The following is a 19160-nucleotide window of genomic DNA, read 5'->3' as shown; positions in this document are numbered from 1 at the left end:
CAGTCCAGAGGGAAATATTGTTCAGTGTACTCCACCACATTTATCTGACAGGTGTAGTTACAAGTACTTTGTGCTTTTAGTGTGACCCCTTACAGTACAAAAAGCTGTGTCTTTTTCAGGTATTAGCTGAGTTGTAATCTGCTCCACCCAAGAAACTTCTGGTTTTTTTGAATACTTGTTCAAATTACCCTTTTTTTAAATACAAAAAATAAAACCAGATCTGTGCACCAGGGCAGGCAGTAAGAAGAACAAGGACAAGAGGGTGGGGCTGTGGAGGAGGGAGTGGTGGATCTGACCCTTACAAGTGTCCCTGCCCCAAAATATGCGTAACTTCAAGTGATAATCAAATGTAAAGGGGTGGGATAAATTTCACCCGTTATACAGTTGTCATGAAGGGCATATTAACTATAGAGGCTGTAAACATGTTTATTTCTGCTGTTAAGTTGTGTATTTTAACATTGTGGTTTACGAGGATTGACTCTGTTTTGGTGGCAGTCTCAAGTGGCCATCTAAAAAACTGCAGTTTTTGGCACTTAAGGCATTGGCTTAATTTTTCAGACCTGGAGGTTGCTGCTTGATTGTGACCCATGTTTTTGTTTATTGTAAGGCGGCAACCTCAAGTGGTCATAGTAATTATGACGGGAGCAAAGACAGAGGTCAGGTAATGTATTATTAAGAGCGACAAAGTCTTCGTAGGTAGGAGGTCAGGGTAGGTGGACGGGTCAAACAAACACAAGACTTTTACCAGGGAGACCGCTGTTTGAAACCAAAGGTCAAGATGGAGTTATTTAAACTTACGTACGTATGTTAAGTCATACATACTTACCCTTACCAAAACCATGACCTTTTCCTAAACCTGTCCAAGTAGTTTTGGTGCCTAAACCTAACCACACTGCAACCCTTTCACAACGTTAACCACGTGTTCAAAACTGCAACCATTACATTTAGGTATGAAGACATGTTGGTCCTCTTAGTTCTACCACTGGTAGGGGGGTTAATTTAGAAACTTCTAGGCGTGTATAAGAGGGTAGGACAAAAACAACCTATGTGGTCATATGGGTGGGAGGAGTTGTCACCCAGTGATCACCTCATAACCCCTCCGATTTATCTTGAGGGTCTTTGCATGGCCCCTACTGGGCTAAACTACCAAACTGTAGCCTATATAATGAAGTTAAAAGAGTATTTTCACATCTTGGCATTGGTGTTTTTACTTAAGTAAAGGATCTGAGTAGTTCTTCCAGCACAGACAGTACAAACTTACAGTGGATACGTTACGTAATAAAGCTGAGGAAGTTCCAGAAATTGTTTGTGTGGCAGAGTTAGCTGTCTTGGTAGCTTGACTCAATCCTGCAGGTCTGTTTCTGTCATCAACAAGCCAAACTTCCTTCAGTCCTGCTTTTGAATATTTGTAAATGTCTTTATGTAAACCTCTGACTTCAGCCACTTGTCATGTTTACTTTTGGACCTGTCGTGCTTTTAAAAGTGACAGCCTGCTCAATCCGACATGAGGCTGTTTGCTTCCTTGGAATCGTCTTGAGTGTAACTGGTCAGACAAGACATCCACCCTCTCTTACTGTAACCAGCTGCTTGGCATTTTCCTGCTCTCTCCTGTCTGTCTGTGCAGCAGGGTGACCTCTGCGTTGAGTGGGTGGGGGGACCGGCGTGTTCAGTTCTAAACATACTGGAGGACCATCTGAAATGTTAGCCTGTCAGCCTGTGAGAGCACAGTGCGCTGTAACCCAACACTTTCCCTCACACACACGGAGCTCTGAACGTTGTGTTTGGCTCTGGAGCTTGTTGAATTGCAATTGTCTAGAGCGTGTCCGCAGCCAAACAGGGGAAAGAGTCATATGCGCAGTTGAACGGAGGTTAAAAGGGTGGGGGAGGCATAGTTTCAGCAAGGGATTGAGAAAAGAGGAATGTGAATCTATGGGGGGTGTGCCAACAGAAAAATATGTTTGGGAGTGTGTGTGTGTGTGCAGGGCAGATGAATGTTGTGAATGTCATCTCAATGGGGGGTGAGCCTCATCCGTGTGACTTGCATATTCCATTTGAGCAGCAGGATTATATCACCAGAAACTTGCAAAGCCCACTAAATCACACTGATGAATTGGTCAATCCTTTATGGGTTGGAAAATGGGGAGCCACAACATGTGCGTTTCCAGATTTGGATGTCTTCATTTTCGTTATGATTTGATTTTCCCATTTCCTGGGCTGTCAAACCCTGATTTCAAGGTAGCTAATATCAAACAGCCGCTCCTGATCTGTCAGTTGGAGGAGTTTTAAGATATGTCAAATTAAATTAAATGGTTCATAATAATTTTAAATATCTATTTGTCTGATACTTCTGTGAGCGTGCATGCAATGTAATTTTTTTCAGGGTAGATAGATGCTTCAGTAGGTGGATGATACAGCAGATTAATCTGGTGTGTTGCCTACTGGGCTAGAAGAGCGCAGTTTTCGGTGGCATAATAACCCAGTGGCCTTAATCTGGTTCCATAACCACGGGGGGGATTCCACTGCTGCTCTCCCACTCTTCATACCTTCCTTCTGGGCACCAGCATACGCAGGTCTGAGCTGACAGGCACAGAAACATGCCATGTTTTCACTAGTCATGTATGATCTGAGTGAATCGGACCCTCAGCAATGAGTTAAAACATGCTCACATCCTGGTTCTGTGGAGGTATTTCGTACTAAAAGTGATAAGAAGTCAGGATTTTAGAAAGAAGATCAAATTTTGCTCCTTTAATCCGTCTGCCATGGCACAGGATCACTACAGAGGGGGAGGCTCAGAATAGTGTGAGAGGCCAATGTCCACCCTCAGCCAAGTCAGAATCATTCATGGGTGTCTTGGCATCAGGTAGCTGGAGGCGTGGGAGCCTGAGCGTGCCCTTGATGACACACACATTACGGCACGCAGAAACAGACCCCAATGGGACTGTCAGACTTCAGCTATGCCCCGCTGGGTCTGCAGCGTCCGCCTGTAGCTGCCTCTGAGTGCGGAAGAATCTGATGCTATCTGGCACTTCTGTGCCATAAAATACATGTGTGTCACACACTTGGTCAACCACAACATGGCCTTTAAGAAGCCCTTGAGCCATGACTTGACATGCAGGCTGGTTATTAAGCAAATGTCCCGCAGGCTTCATGCTTAAATCACTTTGAGCTGCACGTCTTGTGGTTGAACTGCCACTGTTAGCAGTTCTTAACTGGTGAATTAAGATAATAACACATTCATTTATCATGTGTGTCACTGTATATTGCATTGCAACAGTTTTCTTAATCAATTGTTTCAGTCACTTGTCTGTGGTTCATGCTTTGTAACTCTGAGGATTTGTGGCTTTTCCTTGTCATATATGATCGTAACTGAATATCTTTGGGTTATAAAAGGCTAGTTAAGCTCACTACTTTATAGAAAACAACTATTAATGGGGAAAGTAATCAATAATGAAAATGTTAGCTGCAGTGCTAAATGATTTGAGTCCTCGTGAATGTTAAAGTATAGCCATTGTGACCATATTTAAGTGTTTTACTTCACATGCACTGAACAGGGTATTGAGAAAAATAGGGCTGTAACTGACAGTTATTTTCATTGTCGATTAACCTGTCAATTATATTCACGATTAATTGATCAGTTGGTCGGTCTATATGGGAGAAAATGGTGAAAAATGTCAATCTGATTACATCCTCAAACGTCTTATTTTGTACACGATCCAAACACATTCAGTTTACTCTCATAGGGGAGGAAAGAAACCAGTAAATATTCACATTTCAGAAGCTGTAATCAGAGAATTTTGCCTTAAAAAATAACTCAAACTGATTCATTGATCATCAGATTTGCAATACATTTGATAATTAATTAATTGTTGCAGCTATAGATACAAGGTGCAATAGATTTTATTAGTCTAATGAGTATGACTGTGACCATGATACCTTGAAAAAATACATGATTTTTCATCATATCTAGTAATGTTAAATGTTATAACAGTCGTGTATATAATAAAGGACTTATTTACCCAAATGTAAAGGGCATGGCTTACATGTTTTTAACAAGCAAAGTACAAAATTGCTAAGAAGGACACAGATTTCTGGGGAGATTAAAGAGATTATGTCCAAAGCAGAGTGGGAGAACTGGAGCCTAATGCACTTAAACTTACTGAGGGGGAGGTCTTTACACTGCGAAAGGGGGGAGGAGGTAAATTAAGACACTATAATGTAAAATACAAGAATTAGATAATGCATTTCTTATGAGATGGTGAGAGGAAATAGTAGCGCCATAAAATCCTAAATATAGCCAGCTGGAAACAGTTCCCGTCATTGTCTTGTCCGGCATACCCGGCATACCATATACTGTCCATACAGTGTGTGACACAATGACCACCAAACCACTGCAGCAGCTCTCTTTCAGCAGAGTTAGCTTCTTCAGCACGCATTCCATAACTGCATGTCTTTTGTCTCCACATGTAATGTGCGTGTATCTCTTTCCGGTCTTGTGTCTGTTGTCCCTTTTGTTCTCCATGGGGATACATCTGTCCCCTCTGTCCACTTCTCATTCTTCACATGGCTGTAGCTGCTGCCTATTTGTTGTCATAACTCTCCCACGTCGTTTCTTTCATCTTTGACATTTTTGTAGCAATATTGACGTGAAGATTTTCTTTCACCCCATTGAGATTGACAGTCTCTTTTACAAATTAGCATGCATTCATCAGTGATCTATATCACCCCTCATAGTCTGCCCATGGGAAGTTTTGGATGTGTGCTCCCTGCTGTCTGGTACTGGTATGTCTCTTATAGCTCCTCACAGACATCTTCTTTCTGCTCTGCAGTGTGGAGAGCCCAGCTCCAGGATGGGGCCCTGCTCCAGTCTTTGTCTGGTCTGATTGAGACCCAGTCACAGTGGTCGTCAGTGGCCCAAATTCAGGATACTGTGAAACTAAACAAGGCCCTCTTCCTTTTAGTCCTCCACCCACTCTCTCTTTATATTCCCTATTACAATGAGCTTGACTAGAGTTTATAGTCAGGGGTATAGACCTCAAAGAAAATCTGTTCGTAATTCATACCTTAATTTTAGATTTTTAATACTTAAAGAGATGCTTTGAAAATTTTAAACCAGCTTTGTGTCATCACAGTGTGGACAGTATGTGTAAATGAATTGTAGTACTTTCCTCCATCTTACCAGCACCAAGAAGATCTCCCTGCTCATCTCTCAGCTCAAAATCACGGCAGATTTTTGCTGGCACTAGGGCTATTGCTCAAACTTCAGACTGTACTCCTGCATTTTTGTATGCCCACCACCACAGACACAAACAGTATAGAAGTGAAACTCACGCCCAACTCTAATCAAACTGTAAAACTAGGCAGTGCTGATCGAATAAAAACCAAGATTCTGTTACGTATTGCCTATTGCTCACCTAAAATGTCTCCACAAACATATTTTAGTGCACTGTTTGGCTGTAATACAAGAGTTTGTGAACTGGAAGTGGGCTTCACACTGTTTTCCTGTAAAAATGAAAGCTGAAAATACTGACACACTGATCAAATATGAACCAGGATTCTGTAACTGCGTTGCCTAATTCTTGCCTGTTTTCGGAAACATATTATAGCTCACTGTTTAACTATAATACGAGATCGTTTGTTGCCAGCCGGCTGCTATATTGTTTTCGGATGGGCAACTTGCATTACTTCACCCACCAGTGGGCGGGTTTTCGGTCTGGTGCAGCGCAGTGCACACTGGTAGTTGTAGGTTCTCTTTTCCTCTTTTCCCTTTTCCTCTCTGGTCTTGAAACATCAATTTTCAATAGTATTTGAATCTTTCTAGACAGCTGAGGTTTATGAGTTTATTCTTTAACATGAAAATAAAAGTACAGAGGAGTATTTTCTGTGGGTGTTGTTGTGCAGCTGTCCAGGCACGCTATTGTTGGTGACTCAGCTCAGTTTGTGTGTGAGATTCTTTGGTGCAGTGTTTCAGTCTTGCCCTGTATTAGTTACTGCGTGAAGGTGATGCCCACCTCTGTCTCTGTGCCAGGAGACGTCTGCAGGAGGGATCTGCTGACTGCTGAAGGACAGGACTGTGGCAGATGTAGAGGCACGAGGGGGGTGTTAATGTTGTACTGCATCATAGTACAACATGTGTGTGAAAAAAAATAGGATACTTCCCAGTGGTGCTGCTCAGCTGGCGACCCAGGCTGTAGTTTTTTCTGATGCCTATGTATTTATTTCTTTTGTCTCACTGGGCATGTGCAGTGTATCTGTATCTTGTATTTAGTTGTATGTAATTCATCATTAGCTGTGTGTAGCACTATTGCCCAAGCAAAATTTCCCGTCTGGGACAATATTGTGTATGTTATCTTATTTTATCTTTATCTTTATCTTACCCCGTCTTGACTCGTCTCGTCTCGTCTTGTGTCTGTTTATCTTATCTTACAATGGCTCTAACATTTATTTGGAGCTGTTACTTTAATGTTATAGTTTTTCGTCTTTGGGGAATTCCCTCCCCAGTTAAGAGAATAATCCTAAATAAGTTAGTGCCATACATATTACCCTTTTGTCCATGGTTCCGGCAGCTGCTAATGCTGAGTGCAGCTTCCCCAACCTAGCCTCACTGTTAAGTCCACAGGCATAAGAGCTATTTACTCAACAGAGTCAGTGGGACATTGAATCCTAAATCTCTTCCCTTCCTCACGCTCCACTGGCCCAATTATGAACCCAATCACAGCAGCACCCACCACCAGGAAACGCCACTGTGTGCAAGTGAATGAATGAGTGGATAAATGAGGGAGAGGAGTGAATGAAGAAGTCACACTAGGAATTTGAGAAATGTAGAAAGTTAGAAAGGAATCTGAGGTTTCATTTTGAAAAAGTTTTTTTTGTTTTGTTTCAGTGCACATATTTCAGTTCCGAAAAGCTGTTTGTGTAGACGCAGACAATGGGAAGTTTCCTGCTGTGAAAAGTGCAGCTGCATCTTACAGAGTGTGAACATGTTCTGACTGTTAAATTGTATCACTGCTAACCGTGTTCTTCTTTTCTCTCTGTCTTTTTTTCTGGGTTTCTTTCGCTTATGATGGATTGCCCTTCTCATTCGACAGGAAACAATCCAAGGTATGTAAGTTTCATCTGTTTCTTTTGCTGCAAAAAAAAACTGGCCAGCGTCAACAGAGCTGACAAGCAGCGTCAGCAGAAACTGTCACCTGTAGTAACTTCTCACTGACTGTCCCGGTATCACAGACACTGAAATCATCCAGAAGCAGGATGCGGCACAGGCAACACTATTCGCCTGAGAGGATGAGAAACATCCAGGTCGATGTACTGTTGTGGCGTTGTTTCTAGGGCCGTGATTGAAAGTGTTTTAGTAGTTTGGTTGGTCAGCAGGAGCCGGATAGATGTCCGTGTGAATGTGTCAGCGCTCTAAGATCTCGTGAACACCCACAAAGGCTCTACAATGAGAGAGGGATGAGCGCGGACACTGGGGCAGTGTGTGTTCACATTCAAAGCTGCATTGTTGGAGTGCACCCCCACCTCCCCCCTTGACAACACGCTGGTGACTAGCTCAGAGATGTTTCACACACCAGGGACGGGCTTTGTGCTCGGTGCACTCGTCCGCTGACGGGACTGGGGGAGTGTTAGCGCGGGCCAGAGGCGTGCGTGGTCTCTGGGGGCCCGTGAACCTGAGTTACCCTGTAATACCCGTCAGCTAGACGAGCACGTGGCCGTCTGCTTAGTTTTAGTGGCACTCAAATTAGTCCCCCTGTATTCTAAAGGGTAAACGAAGGTTGCAGTCCAATCACGTTCGACCAGTTTTCAGTCCAGAAATGACAAAAAGGGCATTGTGCTTCTGGGCTTCATCATTATTTGTACTGCTGATTAATAGTAATTGTCCAATCACGAACAATTTGTTGCACAGTCACACCCTCAGGCTGGACAGAGACAGACCAGAGGAGATTGAAGCCCTGGTTACCAAACCAGCCCTAATTGAGAATGATGGCACTTTTGTTCGTTTGAATGGCACCCACTTACTTGTCTGAAGTCACAAGAGGAGGTCTTGCTTTCAAAGCATTCAGTGATCTCAGCGCTTCCCATGCTGACTGTGCAACCAGTGGTTCCCTGGCCAATAGCCCTTATTATGATTAGAAGAGAGTTCAATTATTTGGGGTATTTGTGTAGGGGAAAGTGCTTTGGCAGAGCTGCAGCAGTGCCAGGAGTAGTAACATGCAGCAGGGTTGTGCTTGCACTGCAGGATGACGGTGCAGCAGCAATTGTTTCAGCAACCTAGAAAGAGAAATGACTGGGCTGTGATAAAAAATATTAGTTTTATTTTGAATTTAGCATTTATTAGATCAAGACAGCCTCAGTGAGAGTGAACACATATCTTTTTCAAGAGTGTCTTGGCAGCAGTAACAATGAGTGGCAGAAAAGCTATAGAAAAATGCCACAAAATCAGAATTAAATAGAAGTGCGATTATAAAATCATCAGTTAACCTTCTAGTACAATCATGGAAAAGATTTAACCTTAGAAACACTTTAAAGGGAGAGTTCAGATCTTTTGAAGTGAGGCGCTTATCTCTAATCAGTGTATGACATACAGTTACTGTCAGTCGGCTTGGCATGCATGTTTGGAGAAACAGGCTGGATTTTGACACGGAAGTTGAGCAACATAATGCTGTGGACGGAGTCAGCAACAAAATGTATTTTAGCCACCTAAAAAAGACCCACCTAAAACAAATCAATATCAGTTTAAGTGTACGCTATATTGAGAAGATTTTCACAGCTTTACCTTGTCATCAGACAGCGATTTCTAATGAGGAACTTATATCCTTCCCTCCAAAGCCAGACTCCTTTGAGAAAAACACTAATTTAACATCACTGAACACAGGAGCTGATGGCGTACAGCTGCCTTGAGTTAGTTTGTGTTGTTGTGTGACTTCTGTGTTTAAAGGGGTTCTTTTGGATTCACCAAAGTCACACAATAACACAAACTAGCTAACTGAACAAGGCAGGAGTTAGACCAGCAGTTCCTGTGTTCAGCGAGCCTAAATTACTGTTTTTGTCAATGGAGTTTGGTGGCTTTGACGAGAGCATGGGGAACTGAAGTCAGTAACGCCTTCGTTGCAGAATTGGGCTGTCTAATGGAAAGATAAAACAGTGAAAATACTCTCAATATAGCCTAGGCTTAAACTGTTATTGTTTTTTTAAGGTGGGACTTTTTGTAGGTGGCTAAAATTAGTTTGCGTCCATCTGTAGTAGTATGCTGCTTAGCTTCTGTGTCGTTACTCCTGCCGCTTCTCCAAACTGGAGCTGTGCTGACAGACATCTACTGAATGTAATACATATATCCCTACTTCAAAACAATTTACCTATCCATTTAAAACAACCTAGGAGTAGTCAAAAATCATAAATCAAGAACACAGTTTCTGCAGCAATGATTTGAAATCACAAAGAGGTTCAAGGCAGACGTAGGGAGCAGCATACAGTTCTGTCTGTTACTTAGCTCAGTGTGGATTTTGTGAAGTCGTCTGTCTTCTGTCAACATGAGTAGAGGGTTTTGAACAACCAGAAACAAAATAAATGAGATATTTCTGTACTAACATTGAGGAGAGGTTTAAGAGACACGGGGATTTGCAGCATATACAGTAACAGCAGCGTTTCTGTCTGTGAGGAGTCGGGATCCCTGGTAAATGAGGCCACTGCTCTTTCCCAGAAAGCATCCTCTCTGTGTGTCATCCATAAAGAGCTCATGCAGGTGCCTGGGGGACACAAGGGGTCTCTGCTGCTGAGGCCTGTGTTGCGAGACCCAGTGCCGAGGGCTGAGAGCCAGCCTGCACCACCGGGGAACAGCTACAGCCCCGTTTCCTTGGAGACGAGGGTCACCGGGTGCTGGAATTTCTTCTGGGGAGCGCTGACCCTGATTTATGAATTCATTTAACTCCAGCCACTATGACAAAACTCGGGGCGGCTAACAGTGGATTTGTGCAGACAGTCATGGCGTGGTCTTAACGAGCATTACCTCGAACAATACTCGGTTAGACTTCATATTACTCACTCAGACAAGCTCAGTCCTGCTGATTTACTGCAGGGTGACACAGTACGGCACAATAAGCCCTGGTTTTGTACCACAGAAGAAGTAAGACCACTGCTAAGAAAGATCAGGTTGTTTTACTGTACATGCTCGGACAAGTGTGAGAAGTGTTTACACTCCCTGTGCTGACTCCTCTGCAGGTGTTCGCTTTTGACCACTGTTTCTGGTCCATGGACGAGACCAACGTTCCCAAATATGCTGGTGAGTCATAAGTGCTGAAGCTGATCCCTCCCTCATCACCAAGGAACTCAAATCACGTCCCATGTAAAGATCTGCTGAGCTCAGTGCAGCAACAGTGCAGGGAAACTCCCTACTTGATGGAAAGCTGTTTTTGCATTATGCAAAGCACGCTGTGGGTATACATGGTCATTTGCATTTTGAGTCAATACACTAAAATATGCAGCAGTGTTAGTTGTCTTTGTGCTGTCTCAGAACAAGAAAACCTCCATAGGGTTTTATACAGTATATACACTCTTAGAAATAAAGGTGCTAATTAGAACTATATAGGGTTCTTTGACATGTCACAAAAGGAGAACCCAAGGGAAAAAAAAAGACGGAAAGGTTGTGACATTAATGACAGTGTTCGAGGAGCCAGGTTTTGGTGTCAGCAGCACGACAAGTCACACTATAACCCGTCTAATTTTTGTTGTTTCACCTTTGACTGAAAAAACACACATTACGTCATGCTTTCTGTTGTTTTTTATCTAAATATGCGCTTTTGTTTTTCTTGTTATTGGTCTCTAAACAGATCATGACTCTGTTCGTCAGCTGCATCTCAAGCAGGTTCTACTAAGAAGCCCTTTATATGTCAAGGGTTTCATCTAGAATCCACCCAGGGGGGCTTCAAATATAGTAACTGACTACATTACCCATAGATCTCTCCCATTAATCATGGTTTTAGTTTAACACGTTAGCCTGGGGCCAAGGGACCCTCGTCTCTCAAGAAGCAGGAAATGATGGTAAAGATATAAACTATGGCAGAACACAGGCCAAATGAATTGATTAAGGGGATTCCAGATATGTCTACATTCAAAAATATCATTTAAAACATGGGTAAACCTTTGAAAATGTGAAGGTAGTGATCTTTTATCACCCACGCCTTCAACAAACGTTGAAGAACTCTTTTCCAGAAAGAGTTTTTCGGGTGAAAGGGGTTTGTTATAGGACCTTTAGTCTTACAAAGAACCCTTGAAGAACCCTTATTTAAGAGTTGTTTTTTTAAAAAAAAAAAAAAGCAAATAGACCAAATCTCTATGTTTATTTACAGAAACTTATAACGTATAAGGTAAAGCATAGCAAATATTTAAAGATAATGTACACTTGCACTGATAAGATGGCTAAGATACCTTTTGCTGCAGCCCCGTCCTCAGCATAAGTCTCTAAACGCTACAGTTACAGCTGAAAATGACAACAGAATTAAAAACATTTGCTGATTTTACATGTCTCTGCAATTGAGATCAGTTGCCAGTTGTCTACCCAGAAGTGATTGTTTTGTTAAAAGCACAACGTCAAAGTTATTCTGGTTCTGGGTAGAACCTCAGCCCTTCAGGAAGAACCTTTTTGGTACCCTTATTTCTAAGAGTGTATGAAATATTGTCCACTGTACCGTAAATTAGCATTATGCTCATGTAATCAACTACCATCATTTCTCTGATGAGTGCCACACAGAGAAGGCGACAGCTACAGTTTTTGTTACGCTATAGAACAGACGTTATTACTGCTAGTCTGAGGCAGATTTACATAATCATTGTACACATTTTCCTTGTCATATCACTCTCATTTTGTGATGGAAATGTAATGCTTACATCTGCTTTGTGCTGCACCGACAAGGCAATCTGTTTAGTGAAGGGCTGCCTCAAGGGCTGGGGCCAAGGCTTTATTTAGCTCGTTAAACAGCTGTCCCATTCAGCAAGAGCACGACAGCGAGCAACACAAGAGATTTCTCTACACAGCCGGGCTTTTTCCACACGGACAGACAGGAAGCTGTCATCTTTCATGAGTTCTTATTCTTCCTTGTTTCTTGTTTAGTGGCCCTTGTCCATACGTTTCTCTGTGCTAATGTTGCTGCACTAATTTAGGGATGCAACTTGAAGTGCTCACGTAACTGAATGGTTTATCTGTTTACCAAAGTCTCCATGGTGACTGATTCTTTGTCCAAAAGGTCAAGAGGTGGTGTTCAAGTGCCTTGGAGAGGGAATACTTGAAAATGCATTCCAGGGATATAATGCCTGCATATTTGCCTATGGACAAACAGGTAACTGAAAATCCAGATGAAATCCACATTGAGTCACTCATTTGTTTTTTTTTATGTTGTGCAAAATCCATTTCACCATGCCGTCTTTGAAGCATTTATAAATAATAAATTACCGCTATTATAGTTAAGCCGTTAAGTATATTTGCAGGTCGAGTTGCCTCCAGATGTATCTGTAAAACGTTGGAAGAACAGGAAGACTTGTATTTCTAATCACACTGGTGAATCGCTTAGACTCATATCCTTCCTTCACCCTGGATCAAATTAGCGTCTTTATCCCACTTCCTGTCTTAGAGGGAAACACTTGGTAAAGAGACACAGCTACTGAAGAGTTTCTAGAGAAGAGCACTCCAATCACCTGGTGTGTGAGGGAAAACAAGTTGTCTGCATGCTTTAAGCAGCACATTAGTCATGATGGGAACCAGAGAAGCACATGGCATTTGCTTTGGCATTTCTTAGCAATCTTAGTCCAATCAAGGACCCTGATTTTAAGCAGCGTAGCACAAGAGACTGCAGTGTTGCTCGGTTGATCCGCCAGTTTAGTCCAGACTGAAATATCTAAACATTTACTGTTTCCATGGCCACAAGATTTTGCACAGACATTCATGGTTCCCAGACGATGAATCAAAATGACTTTAGTCATCATCAGACTTGTACTTTGGCGCCACCATGAGGTCAATATATGTGCTCTTTTGAGTAAATTTCTCAGCAACCATCGAACAGATTGCCGTGACATTTTTTACAAACATTAATGGTCCCCAGAGAATGAATTATAATAACTTTGTTGATCCCGTAACATTTCATTTGGTGCCATCATCGAATCAGAAGTTTCATTTTCCATTAGTTGATTTTATGACCAAATACCTGCAAGACTGATGACATTCTCATTCGCCTCTGATGTACTTTGTGTTAAGGGCTAATTAGCGAATATGTGCATGCTAAAATGCTAAGCTAAGATGGTGAACATGGTAATTGTAGTAACTTTAAATAAAACAAAATGTCTGAACAAGCAACTGAGGGGCGAAGGGTGAACTCGATCCGGACGCGTGTTCTGGGCTAAGAATAAACCAATGTCCAGTGCGCGTTATCTATTTGGATTCAGCGATCCATTTATTCTCAACACCATATACACATGCTCACCATAACACAGAAGGGTGACAGCATTGTTCATATGTAATCATTATTCCATTCAGCAAAATTCTACACCCCAATACATGCTTTTCGACATGCTTCCCTAACACGGTCAAAAACTGTTTGCTTCCTGTTCCACACACCTTATTCCCATTACCTGGAGCCTACCTAAATGCACTTCACACATGAATGCTCCACCCTGTGTTCAGTTTCATAACTGCATGCGTATATTTATATTTACCTTGTGCTTAGATAGGAATAAAATAAACTAAAATTATATTATGGCTCAGACAGTAATCATGCTAAAGATCGCCATGTAAGTATTGTAACTGTGAAGTTGTTAGCATGCTGACGTTAGCATTTAGCTCCATACACCACTTCCCTAAGATCAGTTTCCCAGAATTGGAAGCATGGCTGTATACTTTTTATATTGTTACAGCATTATTACAATTATTTTATGATTAAGAGGGCCATTTTTCTGCAGATGGGTTTGTTGTAATCAAACAGTTTATGTGGTCATAGTAGAGGCTCGAATTAATACATACTATGCAGGAGATTTGCCCAAAAAAAGTACAGAAGAAATCCCGCTTAATCATCACTTATAACCCACTATAAGTGGTGGCAGTGTATTTTTCTGGGACCTTATAAAAAGCTAGCAACCAGGTGTCGACCGTAGGCAGCATGCATCCCAGAGGAAGCTACATAACGTGAAAAGTAAGTAGATACTGTGAACAAGAGAGAACCAGGTGTTGGCTTTTACTCTCCCTGGTGATAGTGTTTACGAACATTAACCGACAATTCCTGCATAGTATAAGTTTTACTGTTATTGACGCTGTACACTGTGTAGACCTTTCTCTGTATGAGATATAATCATGTGTGACTCTGCAATGTCCATCCAGGTTCAGGCAAGTCCTTTTCCATGATGGGGAACGGGGATCAGCCGGGTTTAATCCCTCGACTCTGCTGCTCCCTGTTTGAGAGGGTCCACAAAGAGGAGAACGAGGCTCATACGTTTAAGGTGGAGGTGTCCTACATGGAGATCTACAACGAGAAGGTCCGTGACCTGCTCGATCCCAAAGGGTGAGTCTGATGTGTTTGTTTCTTTAGGACATGTACATGTCACCTGTATAACCCTCGCTGAATTTAATGAGCTTTGTTGATGCCTCTGACCTGGGGTGACACGGACACAGCTGGTTATACAAACTGTGAAATGTTCTCATAGTCTCGTGTACAACTCCAGTACGAGCAGTGACCACTCCGTCAGCTCCCACTCTGTGTTACTTTGCATCTCTGTTTATAGCTCTGTTGTGTCTAGTGGCCTGAATGGGGGACGGCGACAGAATGGTGCGAGTAGGAAGCTCAACCCAGTCATTTCCTGTGGAACAGCGGCCAGCGCCGTCCTCTGACACTGCAGCATTCTTTGCCTCCATGGTGTGATGTGGGTTGGCAGACAGACTGCAGGGGAGAGCGAACTGTGAAAGAGTGTGTTTCAGGGACATCTGTTAGTGAAGCTGAGAGCAGGAGAGTGGTCAGAGCAGCCTGTGAGCCGAGCCCCAGAGAGGGACTATAGTGGAGAGCTCTGTGCGCTGCAGATGTCTGAAGATGCAGCCAGGGCCGATTCGATGGCAACTTCCTCTCGCTTATATAACAAGCCTCACATGCTCTTGATCTTCCCGTCTATCTGTCTCTGTGATTTTAGGATTAATCATTGGCTGTGTTACAAACACATGATACAGAGTCAAGAGTAAATAGGATCGCTGAGCATGGTCGCCTCTTGAGTGCTGCAGTAGGAGGTAGATTACTAGAGTGGGAGCAGGGGACCTGGTTTCTGCCAACCTCAGTTGTTCTGTAGCCATGGAGAGAGGGATTCAGTGTCTCTGACTGATATATAGGATCTCTACTCAACTCCTGATAGGCGGCCAGGGGAAGATGAGTCTAGTGAAACACCTACCTACCCTTAGTTTCAGTTTGTTCACTACAATGAACATGAGCATTGCAGGTGTTGGCTGGGCATTGTATCAATGTTATAACAATATCGTAAAATGAGATTATATATCATCTTAGATTTTGGATATCAAAGTATCGTGTTGTCTTCTCCTGGTTTTAAAGGCTGGCTTACAGTAAAGTGAAGTAATCATCTGTCTAAAAAGACTGCTTTAGCTTTTCTGTTATTTGCCTGTACCCACTTAAGCCCTATTCGCACTGGACTAATTTTACTAGGGGGTCTCAGGTGATATAAAAATAATAGTTGTAGTAGTATTAGTAAAAAATAGTAAAACTTGTTGAACATTTTGTTTTGTTTTCCTTCCCCCATTTGTGGGGCCCCCCATGGATGACAGCGCTTTTGGCATTCAGCTACACTGCCGATGCCATGAGCCGGCACTGGTATTTACTGACGTATTTTATGTAGTAGAAATCAATGTGAGCTTGTGTAAGCTTGTGTTAACCACAGACCTTATTTCAGGCATCTAACCAAAAACCATTTCAAAAAACCCACTGACTTTGAGACGAGGGAACCAGGAGTGCTAAAGTGCTAACTCATTTCCAGGTTTCAATCACCAGAGAATCCGTGATATGATATTATCATGATACTTAAGTCACGATTTAATATTATTGCAATTTTAAATATGTTGTGATATATTGTAATTTATTACCCTTTTTTAACTGTAAATTATGTCCCCTAAGGAAAACTTTGTCAACATCTGCTTTATCTAGTAAGATATAGTTTATAGTGATAAAATTATTCTAGTAGGCTACCTAAAGTTTAATTTGTATTTGTAATATTAATAATTTATATAATAAAAGAAAATGACACTTGGCACTGTGCAGTGATACGATATTGCCACACAAAAATATCATGATACTTTGCTGTATCAATTTTTTGCCCACACCCCCAGTAACAATAATAATACGACCCTGAATTACAGAGATGCTAATATTATCATGTGTACTCTTTGTGTGGTGAAATATGGTAGGTTATTTGAGGTGTAATTTTTACTTGACAAATTACGGACATAGTGGATTCTCACGGGATTAAGATCACAGTGAACCTCCACATTACTACAAATTACTCCCATACACTCCCCAGGTAATAGTGGTCCTGTGTGCATAGAGCTTTTGACATTATATCCACATTACTGATTATTATTTACCAAAAAATGTTGCGTTAATATTTTGTGAAAGCACCAATAGTCACATCTACAATATTGTCGCAAAAGTGATATTTAGGTATTTTGTAAAAAAATATTTTGATTTTTGATTTTCTCCGTATCACCCAGCCCTGCCGTAGATGATAATGAGTCAGTCACACACACACTGTCCTGTTGCCCTAAATATACATTAGACTTACCAAAATCCAGGCTGAAAATACTTCCCAACAAATACACTATTCACTCTTGTAGCTTTTTCTCCTGAAGCAGTTAAGGAATTTAGTACTTGTGAATATTTTACATCTTCTGTAGTGATCAGTGGATTTAGGGCTGAGAGCCACAGGAAGGCTGGGGAAGTGAGAGCGTATTTAGAGACAGAGTAACACATTACTTCTATTAAACTTTAAAACGATTTGTTGACAGTGAAAAATAACCAGCTTTGTCCTTGAGAAATTCAGAAACTTTTAATATGAATGATTATTTTCCTGTGTCAACTTGGCATCAAACCCCGGCAACATTTTATTGTAGCCGTCGCACATGTTGATGAAGAGTTAATTATTTCAATACTGCAATAACATGCGAGCCATTCTATTTCAACAAACAGTAAGTAATAACAAATGCAACTTTTTAAAATAAGATATTTCTTTGAAGCTATTTTGAAGTGCCATTGTTACCAAATACCATTAGGATGCTGTTTGTAATTTCCCAGACATGAATTTGAATTACTGCTCCAAGAGGAGGGTCAATAAATAATACGAGCTTCTCATAACCTTGAAGCAGTCATTTAGGTTTTTTAATTTATTCAGATCAAGGACTCAAAGTCAGAGGAGATGCTTTTAGCTTCTCCAACAAGAAAATTGGATGGACTGCCATAAGCGTGAAGAGAAAGTGGGAGAAATGCCAAATCAAATGTGCCGTATGAAAACCTGCTGAAATTTGTATTCATTCTTTTTGCACATATGCTCTTAATTGGAAATTATAATTATTTCATCATTTATCCTCTTCTTTTTTTATATAGTATCAGGGCCAGGCATAAGGGAAAAAAATCAAAGGAGGAAGATTTAAGAAATAAAGCCGAAATGTCAAGAACAGAGTTGACATGTCGAAAATTAAGTCAAACTTTATGTATAAATCAGAGGAGGATGTTTTTCTTTCCCTCTTTTGCTTTTTAAGGATTAAATCAAAATGTCAAAAATGTAGTCATCTCCTCTGGTCCATCAAAGTGTGTTTTGTGATATAACATATCCTCTCGGTATTGCACACAGGTGTAACTATTGATACTCTTGCTTCTGTCCATTACCAGCTATCTCAGTTTGCATGAACGTGGCCACCTTTTGCAAGTGTGTGTTGTTTCTCCTTTTGAACAGACACAATTTTTGACAGTCTCTTGAAGATCCTAATACTTATTGCTGTGTTTATACGCTAAAAGAGAAATGATGAGAAATTCCAACAATTCATGAGGCATTTTGTAGAGACAGCCGTGTGAAACAGTAGTTTGATTTAATTTTTAAAGTTAGATCTTAATCTTGAAATGTCAATTTTATTAAAATGCAAAAATATATATGTATTTTCCTTATGCCTGGCACTAATACTGAAAGTCCCACTTTTTTCCCTCGACATTTCAACTTTATTCTGCAAAATTAAAAATACATTCCTCCTCCGTTTTTTCCCTACTGTCTGGCCCTGATACTCTTCCACACTTTTAATCCATTGTGGTGCTTTCTCTTTATTTTAAGGAGCCGCCAGTCCCTGAAAGTTCGGGAACACAAAGTCCTGGGTCCATACGTGGATGGTCTGTCTCAGCTGGCTGTGACCAGCTTTGAGGTGTGTCTTTCATCTTTCTGTCATCTCACTGTCAAAAGAGGCGAAGCTAAATCCGCCCTGTATCAATAACTGCACGCCTCATATTTCATACATACATGGACAAGATTTATAGCATCCAGCAGAAATGCCTTTATATCATACCGGTTGTCAAGCCGCTGATTTATATTCGGAATAACCATTTACTTCACATCCTCCCGAGTGGAGAAACTGTAATGACACATATTCCTGATGTGGGATGTAGTCATGGGCTTTCTTGTAGTTTATATGCCAAGCCTTGGCAGGGCCTTCCTTAATTAAGTTTAAACATCTCCACCCTGTTCCTCTGCTCTGCTCTGCCTGATATTAGTGCAGCGGTTTTCCCACAGCCTTGGCCTACTGCCTGCTGTGACCCAGCTAAATCACATGGCACACAGCCACGTGTGAATACCATCTGACTTTACTGCAATCATTGTGATTCATGTGCAAGTTCTACCCAGATCCAGTTAAGTGTGTTCAAACGTATTTTCTTTTATGACCGCGCTCTTTATCTTTTCAGGACATTGAGGTGTTAATGTCAGAAGGGAACAAATCTCGCACAGTTGCAGCCACCAACATGAACGAGGAGAGCAGTCGATCGCACGGCGTCTTCAGTATAATTGTCACGCAAACGCTTTATGATCTACAGTCTGGGGTCAGCCTTTTTCTTGCTTTTATCACTTCCACAATGAACTGTTCATTGAATTTACAGAAACTA

The 19160-nt window shown here is 41.5% G+C and overlaps 1 protein-coding gene across 7 annotated transcripts in view; it reads left to right on the top strand.

Annotated features, from left to right (window-relative positions):
* The window catches only part of kif13a (kinesin family member 13A), a 48453-nt gene that overhangs the window by 8924 nt on the left and 20369 nt on the right, over positions 1-19160 (top strand). For all 7 annotated transcript variants that reach the window (XM_050046951.1, XM_050046952.1, XM_050046954.1 and 4 more), the window contains exons 3-8: positions 7086-7098; positions 10213-10273; positions 12234-12326; positions 14354-14534; positions 18340-18427; positions 18963-19097. In XM_050046951.1, coding sequence (XP_049902908.1) covers positions 7086-7098; positions 10213-10273; positions 12234-12326; positions 14354-14534; positions 18340-18427; positions 18963-19097 — 571 coding nt within the window. The remainder of the gene's footprint in view (positions 1-7085; positions 7099-10212; positions 10274-12233; positions 12327-14353; positions 14535-18339; positions 18428-18962; positions 19098-19160) is intronic.

This window comes from Epinephelus moara, chromosome 6 (genome assembly GCF_006386435.1).
Source record: "Epinephelus moara isolate mb chromosome 6, YSFRI_EMoa_1.0, whole genome shotgun sequence".
In the NCBI taxonomy this organism is placed as follows: domain Eukaryota; kingdom Metazoa; phylum Chordata; class Actinopteri; order Perciformes; family Serranidae; genus Epinephelus; species Epinephelus moara.
Note: the sequence above shows the minus strand (reverse complement) of the source record. Positions and strands in the feature narration are given on the sequence as shown.